The sequence below is a fragment of the Aspergillus eucalypticola genome, assembly GCF_003184535.1.
Source record: "Aspergillus eucalypticola CBS 122712 chromosome Unknown BO83scaffold_3, whole genome shotgun sequence".
Lineage (NCBI taxonomy): Eukaryota > Fungi > Ascomycota > Eurotiomycetes > Eurotiales > Aspergillaceae > Aspergillus > Aspergillus eucalypticola.
This window is the reverse complement of record NW_020290277.1, coordinates 150,072-165,464: the sequence shown is the minus strand read 5'-3', so window position 1 is coordinate 165,464 and position 15,393 is coordinate 150,072. Positions and strand designations below refer to the sequence as shown.

The 15,393-nt window shown below is 51.0% G+C and overlaps 6 protein-coding genes across 6 annotated transcripts; 2 read left to right on the top strand and 4 right to left on the bottom strand.

Annotated features, from left to right (window-relative positions):
* Positions 1-625: 625 nt before the first annotated feature.
* On the bottom strand, positions 626-2,422 carry BO83DRAFT_129975 (uncharacterized protein). Its single transcript, XM_025526093.1, has 2 exons — positions 2,119-2,422; positions 626-2,055 (listed from the first exon to the last, which is right to left on the bottom strand). Exons 1-2 carry the CDS (start codon positions 2,176-2,178, stop codon positions 754-756), a joined length of 1,362 nt encoding a protein of 453 aa, XP_025391978.1. The 5' UTR covers positions 2,179-2,422; the 3' UTR covers positions 626-753.
* Positions 2,423-3,796: 1,374 nt separating this feature from the next.
* On the bottom strand, positions 3,797-4,690 carry BO83DRAFT_374841 (uncharacterized protein). The gene is made up of 2 exons (XM_025530297.1): positions 4,605-4,690; positions 3,797-4,550 (listed from the first exon to the last, which is right to left on the bottom strand). Exon 2 carries the CDS (start codon positions 4,548-4,550, stop codon positions 4,254-4,256), a length of 297 nt encoding a protein of 98 aa, XP_025391977.1. The 5' UTR covers positions 4,605-4,690; the 3' UTR covers positions 3,797-4,253.
* BO83DRAFT_353096 (glutamine amidotransferase subunit DUG2) lies at positions 4,499-8,094 on the top strand. The gene is made up of 6 exons (XM_025529023.1): positions 4,499-4,979; positions 5,029-5,154; positions 5,207-5,338; positions 5,389-5,940; positions 5,991-6,177; positions 6,232-8,094. The coding sequence occupies exons 1-6, from the start codon at positions 4,746-4,748 to the stop codon at positions 7,920-7,922; spliced, it is 2,922 nt and encodes a 973-aa protein (XP_025391976.1). The 5' UTR covers positions 4,499-4,745; the 3' UTR covers positions 7,923-8,094.
* Positions 8,095-9,125: 1,031 nt separating this feature from the next.
* Positions 9,126-10,870, top strand: BO83DRAFT_395460 (cytochrome P450; the record flags this gene model as incomplete). The annotated part of the gene is made up of 3 exons (XM_025533080.1): positions 9,126-9,302; positions 9,363-9,638; positions 9,704-10,870. 3 exons carry the CDS (start codon positions 9,126-9,128, stop codon positions 10,868-10,870), a joined length of 1,620 nt encoding a protein of 539 aa, XP_025391975.1.
* Positions 10,871-11,019: 149 nt separating this feature from the next.
* On the bottom strand, positions 11,020-13,356 carry gmdA (putative general amidase GmdA; the record flags this gene model as incomplete). The annotated part of the gene is made up of 5 exons (XM_025529022.1): positions 12,797-13,356; positions 11,911-12,735; positions 11,741-11,788; positions 11,240-11,660; positions 11,020-11,144 (listed from the first exon to the last, which is right to left on the bottom strand). The coding sequence occupies exons 1-5, from the start codon at positions 13,070-13,072 to the stop codon at positions 11,020-11,022; spliced, it is 1,695 nt and encodes a 564-aa protein (XP_025391974.1). The 5' UTR covers positions 13,073-13,356.
* A 204-nt stretch (positions 13,357-13,560) lies between these two features.
* On the bottom strand, positions 13,561-15,287 carry alkB (oxidoreductase, 2OG-Fe(II) oxygenase family). The gene is made up of 2 exons (XM_025528225.1): positions 14,813-15,287; positions 13,561-14,754 (listed from the first exon to the last, which is right to left on the bottom strand). The coding sequence occupies exons 1-2, from the start codon at positions 15,099-15,101 to the stop codon at positions 13,961-13,963; spliced, it is 1,083 nt and encodes a 360-aa protein (XP_025391973.1). The 5' UTR covers positions 15,102-15,287; the 3' UTR covers positions 13,561-13,960.
* Positions 15,288-15,393: the final 106 nt, after the last annotated feature.

The window sequence follows — 15,393 nt, the reverse complement described above, 5'->3', positions numbered from 1 at the left end:
AAGAAATGCCGTATATCCATCCCATTCTAATACACATGACTTGCCAAAACCACTGACTGTACTAATAACATATGACTATATCGGCAACAACAGCAGCCGAACTACATACTATGTAGGAGCCCCCACTGCCCACTAGTATTGCTGTCACTAGACTACTATTACTAGTGTATCTTAGTTTCATAAACCATGAACTTACCTCCAGATGGACCAAAATTACTCCGCGTGTCTATCAGATCCAAAATTGAGGTCGTCCTCACCTACATTTCGTTAGATTTTGGTGGCTGGGATGGATGAAAAACATATGACTCTGCTACTATAGCACTCATAGTAAAAGTTGTTACTGGCAAACCTCTCAAAAAGTTATGTATGAGAAGATATATAGAAGGAGACTCAGTTATACTATATGAATTTTCATTTTCAGTATCAACTTTTCACTGTCCTAAATGTTCCATGGTAGAGTGTCACAATTCAAGTATATGCAGTTTGGAAACAAAATAAACATCAGAAGCATTCTACATGCATAAGGAGTGGTATCAAACGCCAAATGTGCAACAGTATCATGTCAAATGATAGTGAGAAGAAAGACACAATTCATCACCGATCGTAGGTCAAAGAATGAAGAAGTTTCGCTAACTCTAATCGCCAAGCAAATATCCATCCTGTCGTAAGGTAATCCGGAATCGGAATATACAATATTATATACATGTCGTAAAGTGTCGATCTGTCGTTAATAAAATATAGACGTGTAGGAAATTAAGCAGTGAACATCAAACGCAAACGGCTGGATCGCTTCTTCTTCTCCTTCGGCTTCGGCTCCATGTCTGAGTAACGAGACTCAGCTTTAGAAGGTGCGTATGAGGGCGCCCTCGACGGGGCCTTCGATGGCGCTTTAGAGAAAACTTTGGAGGGTGCCCTCGAGCTGACATGCGATTCCGGTCGGTGGTTGGCGCGGGAGCCTTCACGATGGCTGCGTGACCGACGAGATCTGCGAGAGGATGCCATCGACTGGTCATCATCGTCGAACTTGAATCGGGGGTCCCGTGACATTCGTGCCGTAGTCACATCAATGCCTGACATTGCTGCTGCTTTGGGTGTGATGAACTCTCCATCAACAGATGTGCCAACACTGTCGGCCTCGGCATCTGCTACGCCGCGCCGCCACATCTCGACAGTGCTTAGGCATTCTGTGTTGAACTCCATCATGTCATCCATGCCGGGATCTTCCTCTGGAGCGGCCGCTGCCCTCATGGGGCTGTTGGGGGTAGTGGTGGTGGCGTTTTGGATCTGCTTGACGATCTTGTAGCCACCAAACATGACGATTGTGACTCCGATACCAACACCCGCTGCGATCAAGAATTGTGGGCTTGCAAGGAGGGCGAAGACCGTAGGGGCCGCAGCCTTGAGGGTCGAGAGCGCGGACGGCGCCATCTTTGTGGCAATGTTGCTGATCTCGGCCAAGGTGAGCGCTACAGCAGCCATGGCATCTGGGTTCTTCTGGAGATGTGCGATCGTGGCGGTCGCGGTATGTTGCATGCAGTCAGCTTCCTCTAAGAGCCACTGCGCCCGATCCACAAGAGTATTCAGTTCCGGGTTCTCAATTCTCTGGAGCTGGTTTTGTGGTTCGGGGGGTGGTGGCATTTTCTCCAGGGCCGAAGGGTGAAAGTCGCCGTATGCTAGATCCATGTCGACATGAGCATCGGACTTGGACCGGCTGGTTGTTGGTCGCTCTGGTCCACGCATGGCGACGTCATGAGTAGTATGACGGCGGATCATTTCGCCTGGTCGAACAGCATATGGGTCGGCATAAGGATCCTGCCATTGCACATCTTCTTCATAGACCGATGGTTCACGAGCGTAGTGGCTGCGGCCTGAGTGGTATCGTGAACGGCTTCTCCGAGAGGATGCGACTGAAGGCGCATCATCGATATGGTAGTTCTCAAGAGCCCTCAGTGCCTCCTTCTCGGCAATCTTGGCGTTCCGTTCCGACTGAAACTGAGCTTTGCGCTCGCGGTAGGCATTCTTGGCTTGACTGAACACGCCGAACAGGTGTTTGCTCTATGATCCATCATATGTCAGTATCGTGTGTCAGTGTTCCGGGGAGTATGATCGTATACGTACCGTGCTCACCACCTTACCAGACTTGTCAATCACAGCAATCGTTTCGCCGAGAGGAGCCATGATGACTGTGTATAGATGTGTGCTTAATACTCTGTCACTTGATCAGAGTAAAAGATGTCAAATCGATCCTTTTCTTGCTTGTGAGATTTTGCCCAGTGGACATTCAAATAGGATCAAGCATCGATAAAATGATGGGTTGGCGATCCACGAAATCCCGAGCGTAAGACCAGCGGTGTAGCGCAACCAGGCGAAAGTGTATAAAAATGGAATAATATCGACACTAGTCGAGTCGCGGTGGAGATTTGGCCCGATCTCAAAGTTTGCGAGACTAGAGATCGAGGTCCAGGCCTTGATGACGACACAAATCACTGAAAAAGCAGGGACCTGAGTAACGCAGATATATAACTGCGCTGATGGCGAATTTGAATAGTGATGCCTGGTGTCAAGGTTCACAGTTCAGCTGTGGTTGTATTCGGAGTTTATAAGGAGAAGCACGATAAGCTGCGGAAGAGTCCGGTACGGTGCAACCAACAGTAACTAGTAGCTAGCATGCAGGCGGATGACCACGCCACAAAGGAGATTTCCACGCTGACGGGTAAGGGCAGCGAAATAGAGTACAGAGAAGGTACAAGGGACAAAAAAAAATATGAGGGGGCTGGGGGGTCTAAAAGGACGCAAGACTGGCGGCGGCGCCTAAGATGGGCATAAAGCAACGAACAGGGGGGAAGTATCCGCCTTGCCAATGCAAACCGGTTGGGTGTCGATGAAGCTGGGAACAAGGCAACAAATGCGCCAAAAAGGATTGATTTGCTAGATCTGAATGGCTGCACGGATCCGTGGGGATTGTGTTGCTGTCACCGCACGATCCAAGAGAGGGGACCCTCCATTGGCGGGGGAGGCGCTTGGGTACTGACGTGGGAGGTCAGAAAGTCGGCAGCCACTTCTTGGGAGGTGCCTTGGGGGGTGTACCTGACGAAGGATGCAGGGAAACGGCAACACAAGTCCCAGTTGGATGCCTGAAGACCCCCTCAGCCTTAAGGGAAGGAAAAGAGCATGGATCATCGCTGCATTTCTTGGGAAAAGTTGATCAAAGCATGACTAGGAGGGACAGGGGAGGTACCCGTATCTACTTAGTCCAGAGAGGAACACTATCGCTCATACTAACACCTGGATTGCCTGATTAGGGAAGTCCCCGATTGTGAGTGGGGGGAAGGAAGAAAGGAAGAGGACAGACGGCAGGAATGGCGGTGATGTTGCAGCTCGTGATTGGCTAGTCATGGCACCGCCACTGTGGCTTGTGCATCACCCACTGAGGAGTGTCCACGGGTTTTCCGGTCAGTAACACAGTATTATAGATGGTCATGTTCTTTTACCATACACACTCTTCCCACTTACTACTACTACTACCAACACCACCACCACCAGGTAGTAGATACCCCAAGGCTACTTACACTCTACAGAGTATAGGCAACAGCTACTACTTACCTAGTAGTGTGGTCGCATTTCTCACACACCAGTAGCTGGCTGGCTGATTTCTAGTGGCAATCGCCACCCACTACTGTATTGTTATATTAAACATAGATGAAGATCGATTTGCTTGTTTTTCCAGAGACTTCCCGCTTCTCCCTTTCGTTCACACAATTCAGTAGAACGAGCCAAAGATTTTCCATAACCCCTGTCAAGAGCTGAACACCTTTTCATTATGGCGACCCAACTAACGGGCTCCGACAGCTCGTTCTTTATCTCCATCTGCAACCAGTCGTTGATAGTCAGCGCGCTGAATAAACTAAGTGCGTCAGGACGCGTTATCAAATCCCGACCTCCCACGTTATGTATCTAGTCCGTCTGTCGCAAGCTGTGGTCACACCTCTACCCCTTAATTCAGACAGCCTCCTATAAATGCCACTTCTTTCATCAGGATACGCATATGCCTTCACTAATAAAGCCAACGTGGACTCGCTGAATGCATATTCATGAATCATGTCGCAGTGCAATACTGAGACGTTGATAGCACGTCTGCTTTTAAAACCTAGGTGAGAAATGCCTGTTCTCATATTTCGAGCTCCTGCATCCCTGCTGGGGGGCCAAAGAGGCCAGAACAAAATGCCATGTAAGCCGGGGGAAGATCCTATCGCTCATTGACCGCAGGGATAGGCGTTGCTGGAAGCATCCCAATTATAAACAACCACAGCCAGGTGAGTCGGAAAAAGAGTTTTAAGACAAGTGGATGTTCTGTTCCGATACGCTTGCACCGCCACAGTTGGGGGACGCCCCACCTTGCTGGGGCCAACAATTTCCTTGATCCGTGATTGGTCCACCTGGACAACCTTCACCGGGTCGATCACGACATCTCTGGAGGTGAAGCAATTGTGTTGTTTCACCTCTATCGACGTCGTGTTGCTTCCTTCAGCTTCATTCCTCCTTCTCCCCATCTCCATTGATGCTAATTAGCCCTATTCTGCATTCTCTGTTGTCCTTCCCCATACCTTGCTGCTTATCCACCCGCCCCATTCATTCAAGCCTCACATATTCGCATCACAGCACATCACGTGAATCCCACCACTGAGCTGTCAATTCAATCGAAAGAGGAAAGAATAGCTGAGATCTTCGGCTCCATTGCAGGAGCAATGGAACACGCAGTACTTGTAGAATCTGATAGCTCATCAGATACCGATGACCAAACCAAGGTCTGGGAGTCCGATCCTCGCTCCGTGACGGCTCATCTCGCTCATGACTCAGCCCACGCGGCATTGCCGGCGGAGTGTGGCATCGGCCACCGTGTCCAAGCCAGTCGATCCGTCCTAGCCCTGGTTTTGGACAATGAATGCGTCTTTGCTGGACTTCAAGGCGGAGACATTGTCGTACGTTGTACCTTGACACCGCAGGACTCCACCCACTGACTCATCATAGGCATGGTCTTTGGAAACATACGATCTCGTCCTTTCGGTACATGCCCATCAAGAGAGCGTGTTGGATCTATTTCTTTCCGAGGATGGAGAGCTTCTGTTCTCCAGTGGGGGTGATTCAATTGTCAATGTAGCTACTTCCGTATGCTTACTCATGCGTCTGCAGTGTTGACAAGCCGCAGGTTTGGTCCACGAGGACCTTCGACCGCCTTTACTCCATACATTCCCACCATGACGTTGGTGACATCTTTGCTGTGGCCTATTCGTCTACTCTGAAGACCATCTACTGTGGTGGTCAGAATACCAGCATTCAGGTAATCAATTGGTTTCATATGATGGTTTTGCTCCCTACTGACAATAACAGTGGTGTGATATATCACAAACGGATGCGGCCTCGACGCAACGCTCGGCCGCTCAATTGTCCCGACGGACGCACAGATTCTTCGATTCGAGAGGCCCTGATGGTTCCCGTGCTCCCAGATCGGACCCGGGTGCAGATGGCGTACACCCGGGCGGCCAAGTTCTCACCTTCAAGCGGGATCATCACCGCTTATTTTCTCACCATGGCTATATCTACACCATGTTACTGGTGAGAGGGCTAATTGAACAAGCACCCACTGAGGAGGTGCTTCTGACCGGTGCGGGCGACGGAGTTGTGAAACTCTGGCGCTTGGATCAAGCCAAGGACAATGCAGTCCCTTCGCAGATTGCGAAGCTTCAGAACGGAGACCCGGTGCTCTCAATCGCTGTCGAGGGCTCATTCCTCTACTGTGGTTTGGCGGGGGGCGCCTTGAATATCTGGAACCTGGACTCCCATCAACTGGTGAAGAGGATTTCGATGCACACAGGTGACCTATGGGCTGTTGATATCATTCACGGTGTTGCAGTGTGCGGAGACTCCAACGGTGTCATTAAGGTAGGAGCTTTGAGCCATGACTTGGATATATGATGCTCATTGGTTTGTAGAAGTTCAATTCCCGGTTCGAGGAAATCGGTAGCTGGGTGGCTCACGAAGGCACCATGTTGGCATCCTCAGCCGGTCGCTTCAAAGATCGGTACATCTACGCCAGTGGAGGAAACGATAACACTGTTGGTATATGGGATTTGACCGATGTGTCTCGAGCGCAACCTGAGCAGCCCCGCATCAACAACGGTATGATTATGAGTGATTAGCATAAATTACGCATACTAATTTTACATTGTACAGATGAGATGGTCAACTGCCTAGCCAAATTTGTCGCATACAAGACGGTCTCTTCTAGTCCGAAATTTGCTGGTGAATGCAACCAAGGTGCTGCATTCCTACGCCGACACTGCATTTACCTAGGTGCCAAGACGAATCTGCTGACTACTGGGGCGGATACGAATCCGATCGTGCATGCGCGGTTCAACGCCACAGCCCCGAATAAGGTGGACAAGACGATTCTGTTCTATGGACATTACGATGTTGTTGGAGCGGATGCCAACAGGGATAAGTGGAATACTGATCCATATCAACTGACCTCCATTGATGGCTTTTTGTACGGACGTGGCGTGACGGATAACAAAGGGCCTATTTTAGCAGCCCTGTATGCCGCGGCTGACCTTGCGCGGAGAAAGGAGCTTCGTTGCAATGTCGTCTTCCTTATTGAAGGTGAGGAAGAGTCTGGATCGCAGAACTTTCATGAAACGGTTCGGACACACAAGTCCGAAATTGGTCCGGTAGATTGGATTCTGCTTGCCAACAGTTATTGGCTGGATGACCACAACCCATGCCTGACTTATGGCTTGCGTGGCGTTGTTCATGCCAACCTTATCGTGACCAGTGATCATCCTGATCTTCACAGTGGTATTGATGGAAGTGCACTGCTTGATGAGCCCTTGAAAGACCTCACCATGCTTCTGGGCACTTTGGTCGGTCGCAAGGGTCGAATCAACCTCCCTGGATTCCAAGAGCCAGTCCTGCCGCTCACCGACGCGGAAAAGCAACGCTATGCCGCGATCTCTGATGTTCTTCTGCCTCATCACCCCGAAATTGCGGATAGTGATGCGCTGATCAAGTCGCTCATGCACCGCTGGAGGGAGCCATCCCTCACAATTCATGCAGTCGAGGTGCCTGGAAGCAGTAAAAGCGCAACCACGACAATCTCCCGCAAAGCCAAGGCCAGCCTGTCCATTCGACTGGTGCCGAACCAAGAAGCAGATGAGGTGGCCACGAACCTGACTCTATTTGTGCAAGAGCAGTTCGATCGATTGGAATCGCAGAACGATTTGACCGTCGAGATCACGGGCAAATCGGACCCGTGGCTGGGAGATCCCGACAATGAAATCTTCGAGACCTTAGCTGAAGCAATCACCGCTGCCTGGTCACCAACAAACAAGCCCCAAAGATACGCATACCCTCCCATTCAACGGGAGGCGTCGGAGTCAACAACTCCTAAGCCATCGAAGGAGCGGCCCGGCCTCCAGCGCAAGGACTCCGGCGATAGTCTGGCCTCTCACATTGACCGGATCATCATGTCGACAACGACTTCCTCGGCGGAGAAAACGGCGCGTCAGCGATCATCCTTGAGCACGACAGTGCCAACATCCTCGACGCTGGCCAGCAAGTCAGGGGCATCTGTCGCCGATGAGCCTGCCGGCACATCGGCCCCCGAGGCTACCGGGGAGAAAACGTCCAGTTCGGCGGCGGGAGGACGGTCTGGGTCCAGCGTGCGGCCCATCTATATCCGCGAGGGTGGATCAATCCCGACGATACGTTTCTTGGAGAAGGAGTTCTCTGCGCCGGCGGCGAACCTGCCGTGTGGACAGGCCAGTGATAACGCCCATTTGTACAACGAACGGTTGCGGGTGGAGAATCTGTACAAAAGTCGAGAAATTTTCGGGTATGTATTTTCGAAACTGCCAGAGCGGCTTTGAATAGTTACTAGCTGGGAAGAGCTGGGATAGATGTGGCCGACGATGGCTGGACAAGGAGAACTAACTATAATGATATGTTAATGGGGGATGAAGATGGCGTTTGCATATAAGTAAGCCTGGCTGTTATTGTCCACTAAGGTTCCACAATCATAATGAGCATGCTATGCTTTGGCGATATCCATCCAACCATCTATCTACTACTGTATATGTACTAGCAACCCCACCCAAGGGATGTCGGCTCCAAGGAATGAAACGGGGGCTGGTTTCCGAATTGGGCAAACCTTGCGGACCATCCGTTGGTCGGGGATTAAAAATAGCGGCCGTCATGCAGGTGACACGCCTTTCCCAAAGCGGCAATTGCGATGTTAGTCCACCGGCACTTACTTGGTGCGACTTCATCTCACTTGTCGCTTGGTACTTGAGAATTAAATGGTTGAGTTTACCTAGATACTACGTACTACTACTTTTTGAGCAAGTTGCTCCTGAGGCACTGACCCACGTGTCGCCTCACTAATGAAACATTTTCTAGCCTCGCGACGGTTACTTTAAGTACTAGTTAAGCTTTCCTCCCTTATGACGTCTCTCTCTCTCCCAGCCGAATTTGCGACAATCTAATCCCTACTTATGTCCGTCTATACTTCACTATGTACACAGTACCATGGCTCCCACCAAGGGTCATGGCCCATCAAATCCCGATGCCGACCTCCTGACTCTCGTTGCTTCTAACCCCCAACTCGGGTTGCATCGGGAGCCGCTCGCTGTGGCTGCTGATTATGGAAACTCACCCAGGCATCCACCAACTCAGTTCCATCGAATAAGCACCGCGGTATGCCGCTGGTCTAATATCCACCTGGTCGGCCGTTCGTGTCCCCGGTGCCGTTAATGCCCCAGCCGGCTGGGTCGCGCCGCAGCCTCGTCAAAACGGTCAGACAGAAAAGCCCGGGCTCGTGATCGTTGATCCACTTGTCTCACGATGTACTAGTATATAAAGCTGGTCTTATTACTTTCACTGCTGGCTGGTCCGCCAACAGCAACAGTAGTTAAGTACTTGGCCTGTCGCTCCGTGTTTATATATAGTTGTCCTTTCACCTCATTCTTATCCTCCTTAGCATTCATTCTCGCTGTCAGTTCGCGTGTTTGCATTCTGGTTCATTCCCACGTGTCCATCACATCAGTTTAGAGCGACATCCGGTCGCTCCCACCATGGCGGGAATACCGTGGACCACCATTCACGTCGGTATCGCTATATATTCCTACTTCCGATCGACATTCCGGGACTTCCTTCTACTCTCTGCAGTCATCCTCGTCCTGAGAATATTCTACCGCCTGGTGCTCTATCCTGTCTACTTCACCCCGATCAAGCATATACCAACTCCTCCGGTAAGCTCTCTTCTCGGTCTCCCCGACTATGGAGACTTCTCTAATGTGGCTTCTATGCAGGGTCGAGCATGGTTCACCGGAAACAATGGCACATTCGTCTTGGTAAATCCTTATGACAGGATGCGTCGATGGAACCAAGAAATACCGAACGATGGCTTGATCAGGTTCTACTTGGGGGGCAACCTCGAGCGAACGATAGCAACAACCCCCAAAGCCTTGAGCGAAATACTGGTCCAGAAGGTCTATGACTTTGAGAAGCCTAAAATCGTCCGACAGTCTCTTGGCCGCATCACTGGGGAACATGGCGTGCTTCTAGTAGAGGGCGCTGAACATAAGGTGGGTCAAATGACCATTGGTTTATATTATCTACATACGTTATAACTGATTTGGGTATCGTCCAGCAACAACGGAAGCTGCTTATGCCTGCGTTCTCATACCGCCACATCAAGGATCTATATCCGATCTTCTGGTCAAAGAGCATTGAGATGGTGAAATTGATCGAAGCAGACCTGCAACAGCGTGCTAACCCGACAGACAACGTCATCCGCGTAGCATCTTGGAGCAGCAGAGCAACACTTGACATAATTGGTCTTGCGGGCATGAACCGCGATTTTGATTCTCTACAGAATCCAACCAACAAGCTGGCGGCCGCATACCACAAACTCAACAGTGTACCTCCCACTCACTTGGAAAAAGGCCTCTTTGTTATTGGACTCATTCTCAACGTTCCTCACTTGGTCCACAAGTTGCCATTCAAGCGCAATCGTTATATCAGAGAAAGTGCGGCCTACATTCGGAACGTTGCACATGAAATGATCCACGACGCTCGACGGTCAGTCGAAGGCGAAAAGGCACACCAGACCACAGACGCAGTAGACATTCTCTCGGTAGCAATAGAGAGTGGCGGTTTCACAGACGAGGAGCTCATCGATCAGATGATGACCTTCCTCGCAGCCGGTCACGAAACCACCTCGACAGCACTGCAATGGTGCGTGTATGCCCTTTCCAAGTATCCTGATATTCAAACCCGCCTGCGCGAGGAGATTCGCGCCAACTTGCCCTCTATCTCGGTCGAAAAACCCGACTCCATATCCGCCGCCACTCTCGACTCCCTCCCTTACCTCCATGCTGTCTGCCAGGAAGTCTTCCGCTTTCATCCCTCCGTACCGAGCACTGTTCGCGTCTCCAATAAAGACACCACAATCGGCGGACAGAGAATTCCTAAGGATACGGTAATTCAAATTGTGCCCGCACTGATTAACTACGATAAATCCCTTTGGGGTCCTGATGCGGACCAGTTCAATCCCGACCGGTGGCTGGGCCCCGGCAAAGCCAACACCGGCGGTGCCACCTCCAACTACGCCTTTCTGACCTTCATACATGGCCCGCGCAGCTGCATTGGGCAGGGCTTTGCCAAAGCCGAGCTGGCTTGTTTGCTGGCCACATTTGTAGGGAGATTTCAGTTCGAACTCGAGGATCCCAATAAAGAGCTCATACTCCGTGAAGCCGCAACAGTGAGCCCGAAGGACGGGGTTCTGGTGAAATTAACACCATTAGAGGGTTGGTAAAAATCATAATGATGCTATGATACCTGCGGCTGTACATTTTTCGGTTTCGTTGTATTTTTTGTTCTTCGTTTCTTACAAAACCTGTGTTGTCACCGCAATTCTTCAATATCACTAGAGCTATCGACTAATTCCAATACTACTAGCTATGATCAAGCACTAGCCTTCTTAAATTTCTCACCAAGATACTCAGCCAATACCAGAATCTTCTCCTCCTGAAGCCGTCTTCCAAAGAGCTGAATCCCAGCCGGCGCCCCATCAAACACATCCGCATCGTCTAGATAGCAACATCCAGTCAGCACATAGCCCCAACCTCATCGACAGCAAACAGTTTCAAGAAAAAAAGAAACGGAAAGAGAAGAAAGAACTTACACTCCCCCTCCGTCTTCCTATCCAACTCCCCAAAATACTCCCTCCCCTCCGTCCCCAAAACATCCACCCCCCGATCAGCATATGTAACCGGCACAACTGCACTCGTATAATCCAACACATTAATAAACGCCGTATACCCAATCGTGGCATACTTCCCCGGAATGCACGCCGCATGCGGCGCCACCGGACAAATGACCGCGTCGACGGGCCGGCCAGTCCCCGTCACTTGTGCCGTGCTGTTCCAGTAGTCGAGGTATTGTTTCTGGTATTCGCGCTTCTCGACGTTTAAGGCGGCGATCTCGAGTGCGGTCTTTTGCGGGGATCCCGAGGCGTCGATAACTACGGAGGTGTGGATTGTTTCGTTGGAGAGAGCGAAGTTTTGGAGTACGTCGGCGCCGCCGTCCAGGTTGTAGGCGCGGTTCTTGGGATGGTTAGTTGGTTTGTTGTAAGGGGGTGCGGTGGTTGTGAAGGATTGATTGGGGGATGAGAGAGGGGGCTTACTGCGATGGAGGCGGCTGTTTGGTGAGAGGGGGGTTGCCAGTTGATGAGCTGGGATGAGTATTAGCAGTGGTGCAACTAAGAGGGAGGAGGAGGAGGAGGAGGAGGAGGATGAGGATGAGGAGGAGGAGGAGGAGGAGGAGGAGGAGGAGGAGGAGAAGCAGGGCACTCACCTTGTGTCCTAGACTCTTGATAGTCTCTGCAGCGATGCGCATCGCCCTTTCAACTGGCGGCTGCGGCTTTACCAGCCCATCATCGTAGAATATCCCAAAGGCTAGTCCCTCTGGCTGTCCCTGAACCAACTTCCTCGTCTCTTCTACGATATCCTCCCTCCAGGGGATCTCCAACACACCGGGGTCTCCTAGCCACGGCTTCGCCCCCAATACCGTCTTGAACAACAGAACCAACCCTCTCGCCGACGGAGACAACGGCCCTACAACGGACAACACCGTATTCTGTCCATCTCCAGAATTAGCTGCCCCCTCATACGGCATTCTCCCCACAGACGGCCGTATTCCGTATAGTCCATTGAAGGACGCAGGGACACGAATACTCCCCCCGATGTCCGTACCAAATCCTGCCGGCGATCCCCGCAAAGCAATCAACGCTCCTTCACCTCCTGAACTACCTCCGGAACTCAGAAGTCTGTTCTTGGGGTTATGCGTGTAGGTTATAATATTGTTCATAGTTTCGCCTGACATCAACGTCATGGGGACGCTAGTCTTGCAATAAAGAACTGCCCCGGCAGCGCGGAGCTCTTTGACGAGTTCGCTTTCATGCGTACGATAGCGCGGATCATTCGTCTTGCCTTGAAAGGTGTTGATCCATCCAACGTAGCCCATCGTTGTTTCCACGCCCTTGACATGGAATTGATCCTTCAAGCTGACGGGCAGGCCGTGAAGGGGACCGAGTGGTTTTCCAGTTTTGGTATAGTGATCGTCTAGAACGCGGGCGGTTTCGAGCGCAGCGTCGAAGAAGATTTCGTGTAGGCAGTTTACCTATTTCCTTGTTTAGTCGAGAGAAGAGAATACTAGCACTCCTTGTGGATGGGGAATATACAAGTTGATGCGCCAACGCTGCACGATGGCAGAACGCCTCGGTCACCTCTACAGCCGTCCACTGGCCCGTCGTGGTGCGCTCTGTGATCCCTACGGCATCTGTTTCGGTGATTTCAATCTCGCGCGGGGATAGGAATTGCTGGATGTAGGGGCCTGTTACGTTGCGCTGCTCCGTCGGAGTGGGGATGGGGCCCTTGATGCGCCATTTGTCGGGGATGGCGGCGAGGACGGATTGCCGTTTCGTTGCTGCGGTTTGTTCCCAGGGTGTGAGGGCCATTTTAGAATCGTAGTGGTAGTTGTTCTTGTTGTTGGGAGGAGTGTGTGTTGAGGAGTTGGACGGTGATGGAAGAGGGGTAGACGATGGGATCTTATCAATGCGTTTGGTGGGATGATCATCCCGTTGTCTTACCCATCTTTTCTATTCGTCAATCATATGAAGGCGGGGGATTGCAGGAAGTGGAACCAATGGCGCGGAGTATATCTTGCTTATCGTCCTGCCTTGGGGGAGTTCGCTTGTTTGAGGCCCGGAGACAGATAGTGCTCGGACTTATTCAATCTATCAATTAGATAGGAGGGAGATACGGAGCGGCCACATTTGGAGATTCTGCATTGGTTGGGAGAGATAGAGATGGGCTTCTTGAATGAATGCCGGCAGATGGATGGATGGATGGATGGAATGCCAAGCTGACAGCCACTTGCTACCCCGCTATATTGTAAGATGCTGCTATTCCGCATTTCGGGTATTTCAGAATGTATAATTCTGGGCATGAATATATACGGCCTTCTATATGCTACATCGAACTATAAATACCGAAGCCAGCCTGCTGGACCAAGGTTCTATCTCACCAGCTATACCACCCTGCCCGACAGCAGGATTCCCAACTCTTAACCCACGTGTCTTGGGTAAAAGCTCCTATTTCAAGAGAGCATTGGCGTACTTCCCACACTCAATATCCATGAGTATTGGAGAAGATAAACCTCGAAAGAATAGATGCACTAGTTCCTTGCTCCTGCGGTATAGAATAGTGCCGTCCACCCCTCCATTGGCGTTGAAGAACTGCGCAGCTTGATAAGCTGCCAATGGTCGCTCGTCGCATATATTCAAAGCTATGCTCCGCCTGGTCGAGCCCATCATGGTTGCGCTTTGTAAGACCTTGCCCCAAATTCAATCGTGAGGTTTCGCAGATTCCATTTGTCGAACGTTGAGGTTAACTCTCTTGCCCGACATCCAGCCTCTCCAAGCATCATACTGGGTAGCTGCACCATCATGCGGGCTTGATGGCCAATTAGCAAGCCACTCAGGACACGTGTTCGGCACAATCTTCGGTACTGCATGCCAGGCAAAACGTGAGGTGCCATCCATGTACACCGCATCCCCGGAGCGAAGGCGAATAATCTCACAATTTTCGCCGTCGTCATGACTGATTAAGAAGAGGCCATCGCAACCAAAGCTGACACTAATCAAGCCTACATCACAATCCTCACTGACGTCGCGATGGGGACTGAGGTGGTCGCCAGCAGAGTAGACATTGAGAATAGCTGCCTGAGCTTCAGTGGCTGGGAACATGGCATGCAAGAGCTTTGCAATATCCCTGGGGAATTCGGGAGGACGCTCCGACGGATACACCTTGGCGGTCCAGTCATATTGGCCACCTAGAGTAACCCAGCGTAGCTTTCTGTTCAGTATGCTCTGGACAGTAAGTGGTTTGTGCATATTTGGGTCTTTAGGCTCTATGGCACGGGCTGGATCATCTCCAAAGAAAGACGGAGGATGAGCGCCTACTGGACTAATATCGGCCGAGACCGCTTCAACCTCGTTCACCGCACTAGGATAGGTGATATCATAGTGCAGATGAAGGTTGGTTTGATGCCGGGGGTTAGACAAATCCCGGTGGAACAGACGAGATAACAACTCGACCTGAACTGCGGGTGGAAGCAACGAGGGAATAATTTGCAGACCTACAGCATGTCAACAGTGGCTTTCTACAATGGAGTGCCATGGGGCAATAATGCTAACCGGAAATAGCACGATGGCTGAAAACAGGGACATCCCTAGCAGGCCGAGCACCCTGCAGATCCTGGTTCGTGCCGAGGAATTGGTCAAATACAGGCTCAAAATCTGCGCTGGAAATCCATTGCGTTAAGGAGATTTCCTCTGGGAGATTTTGAGGGTCCAAGGACTGCAGATCGATGATACTGTCATCAGACTCTATCTCCGTAAGCGTGGACTTCTGGTATTGCTTATAACGCTGCTTGATGCCCTCTGGGGGACGCTCATGGGCGTTCAAATCCTTGATATGCGGCATTAGGATAAACTATGCAGCTGACAACTCATAAATCAATGGACAGCCGCAGTAGTAGTGTTAGTCCACGTAGTCTTGTCCAGACTATTGCATATCTACGTGAAAGCCCAGAGACTCCGCCTTCCTGTAGGTGAATGAACCGATCTGGATAACTTTGATCGTGAGGAAAGAATGAAAGTTTGCCATCCGGCGGGCTCGTTCCAAACTTCCAACTTGAAGCGGGAAAAAAAAAGCCACTGGCGGCAACCAACGAAAAAAGGGTCAGCTGTCCACGCGCTCACCGCCTTGGGACGCG

Excerpts from the sequence above, each read along its gene's own strand:
- BO83DRAFT_353096 (XM_025529023.1), top strand. The coding sequence starts at position 4,746 with ATGGAACACGCAGTACTTGTAGAATCTGATAGCTCATCAGATACCGAT. Across the intron at positions 5,339-5,388 it reads GTCAGAATACCAGCATTCAG|TGGTGTGATATATCACAAAC; the intron begins GTAATCAATTGG and ends TGACAATAACAG. Across the intron at positions 6,178-6,231 it reads GCAGCCCCGCATCAACAACG|ATGAGATGGTCAACTGCCTA; the intron begins GTATGATTATGA and ends TACATTGTACAG.
- BO83DRAFT_374841 (XM_025530297.1), bottom strand. The coding sequence starts at position 4,550 with ATGGGGAGAAGGAGGAATGAAGCTGAAGGAAGCAACACGACGTCGATA.
- BO83DRAFT_129975 (XM_025526093.1), bottom strand. The coding sequence starts at position 2,178 with ATGGCTCCTCTCGGCGAAACGATTGCTGTGATTGACAAGTCTGGTAAG. Across the intron at positions 2,056-2,118 it reads CTGGTAAGGTGGTGAGCACG|AGCAAACACCTGTTCGGCGT; the intron begins GTACGTATACGA and ends GATGGATCATAG.
- alkB (XM_025528225.1), bottom strand. The coding sequence starts at position 15,101 with ATGCCGCATATCAAGGATTTGAACGCCCATGAGCGTCCCCCAGAGGGC. Across the intron at positions 14,755-14,812 it reads CAGCCATCGTGCTATTTCCG|GTCTGCAAATTATTCCCTCG; the intron begins GTTAGCATTATT and ends GACATGCTGTAG.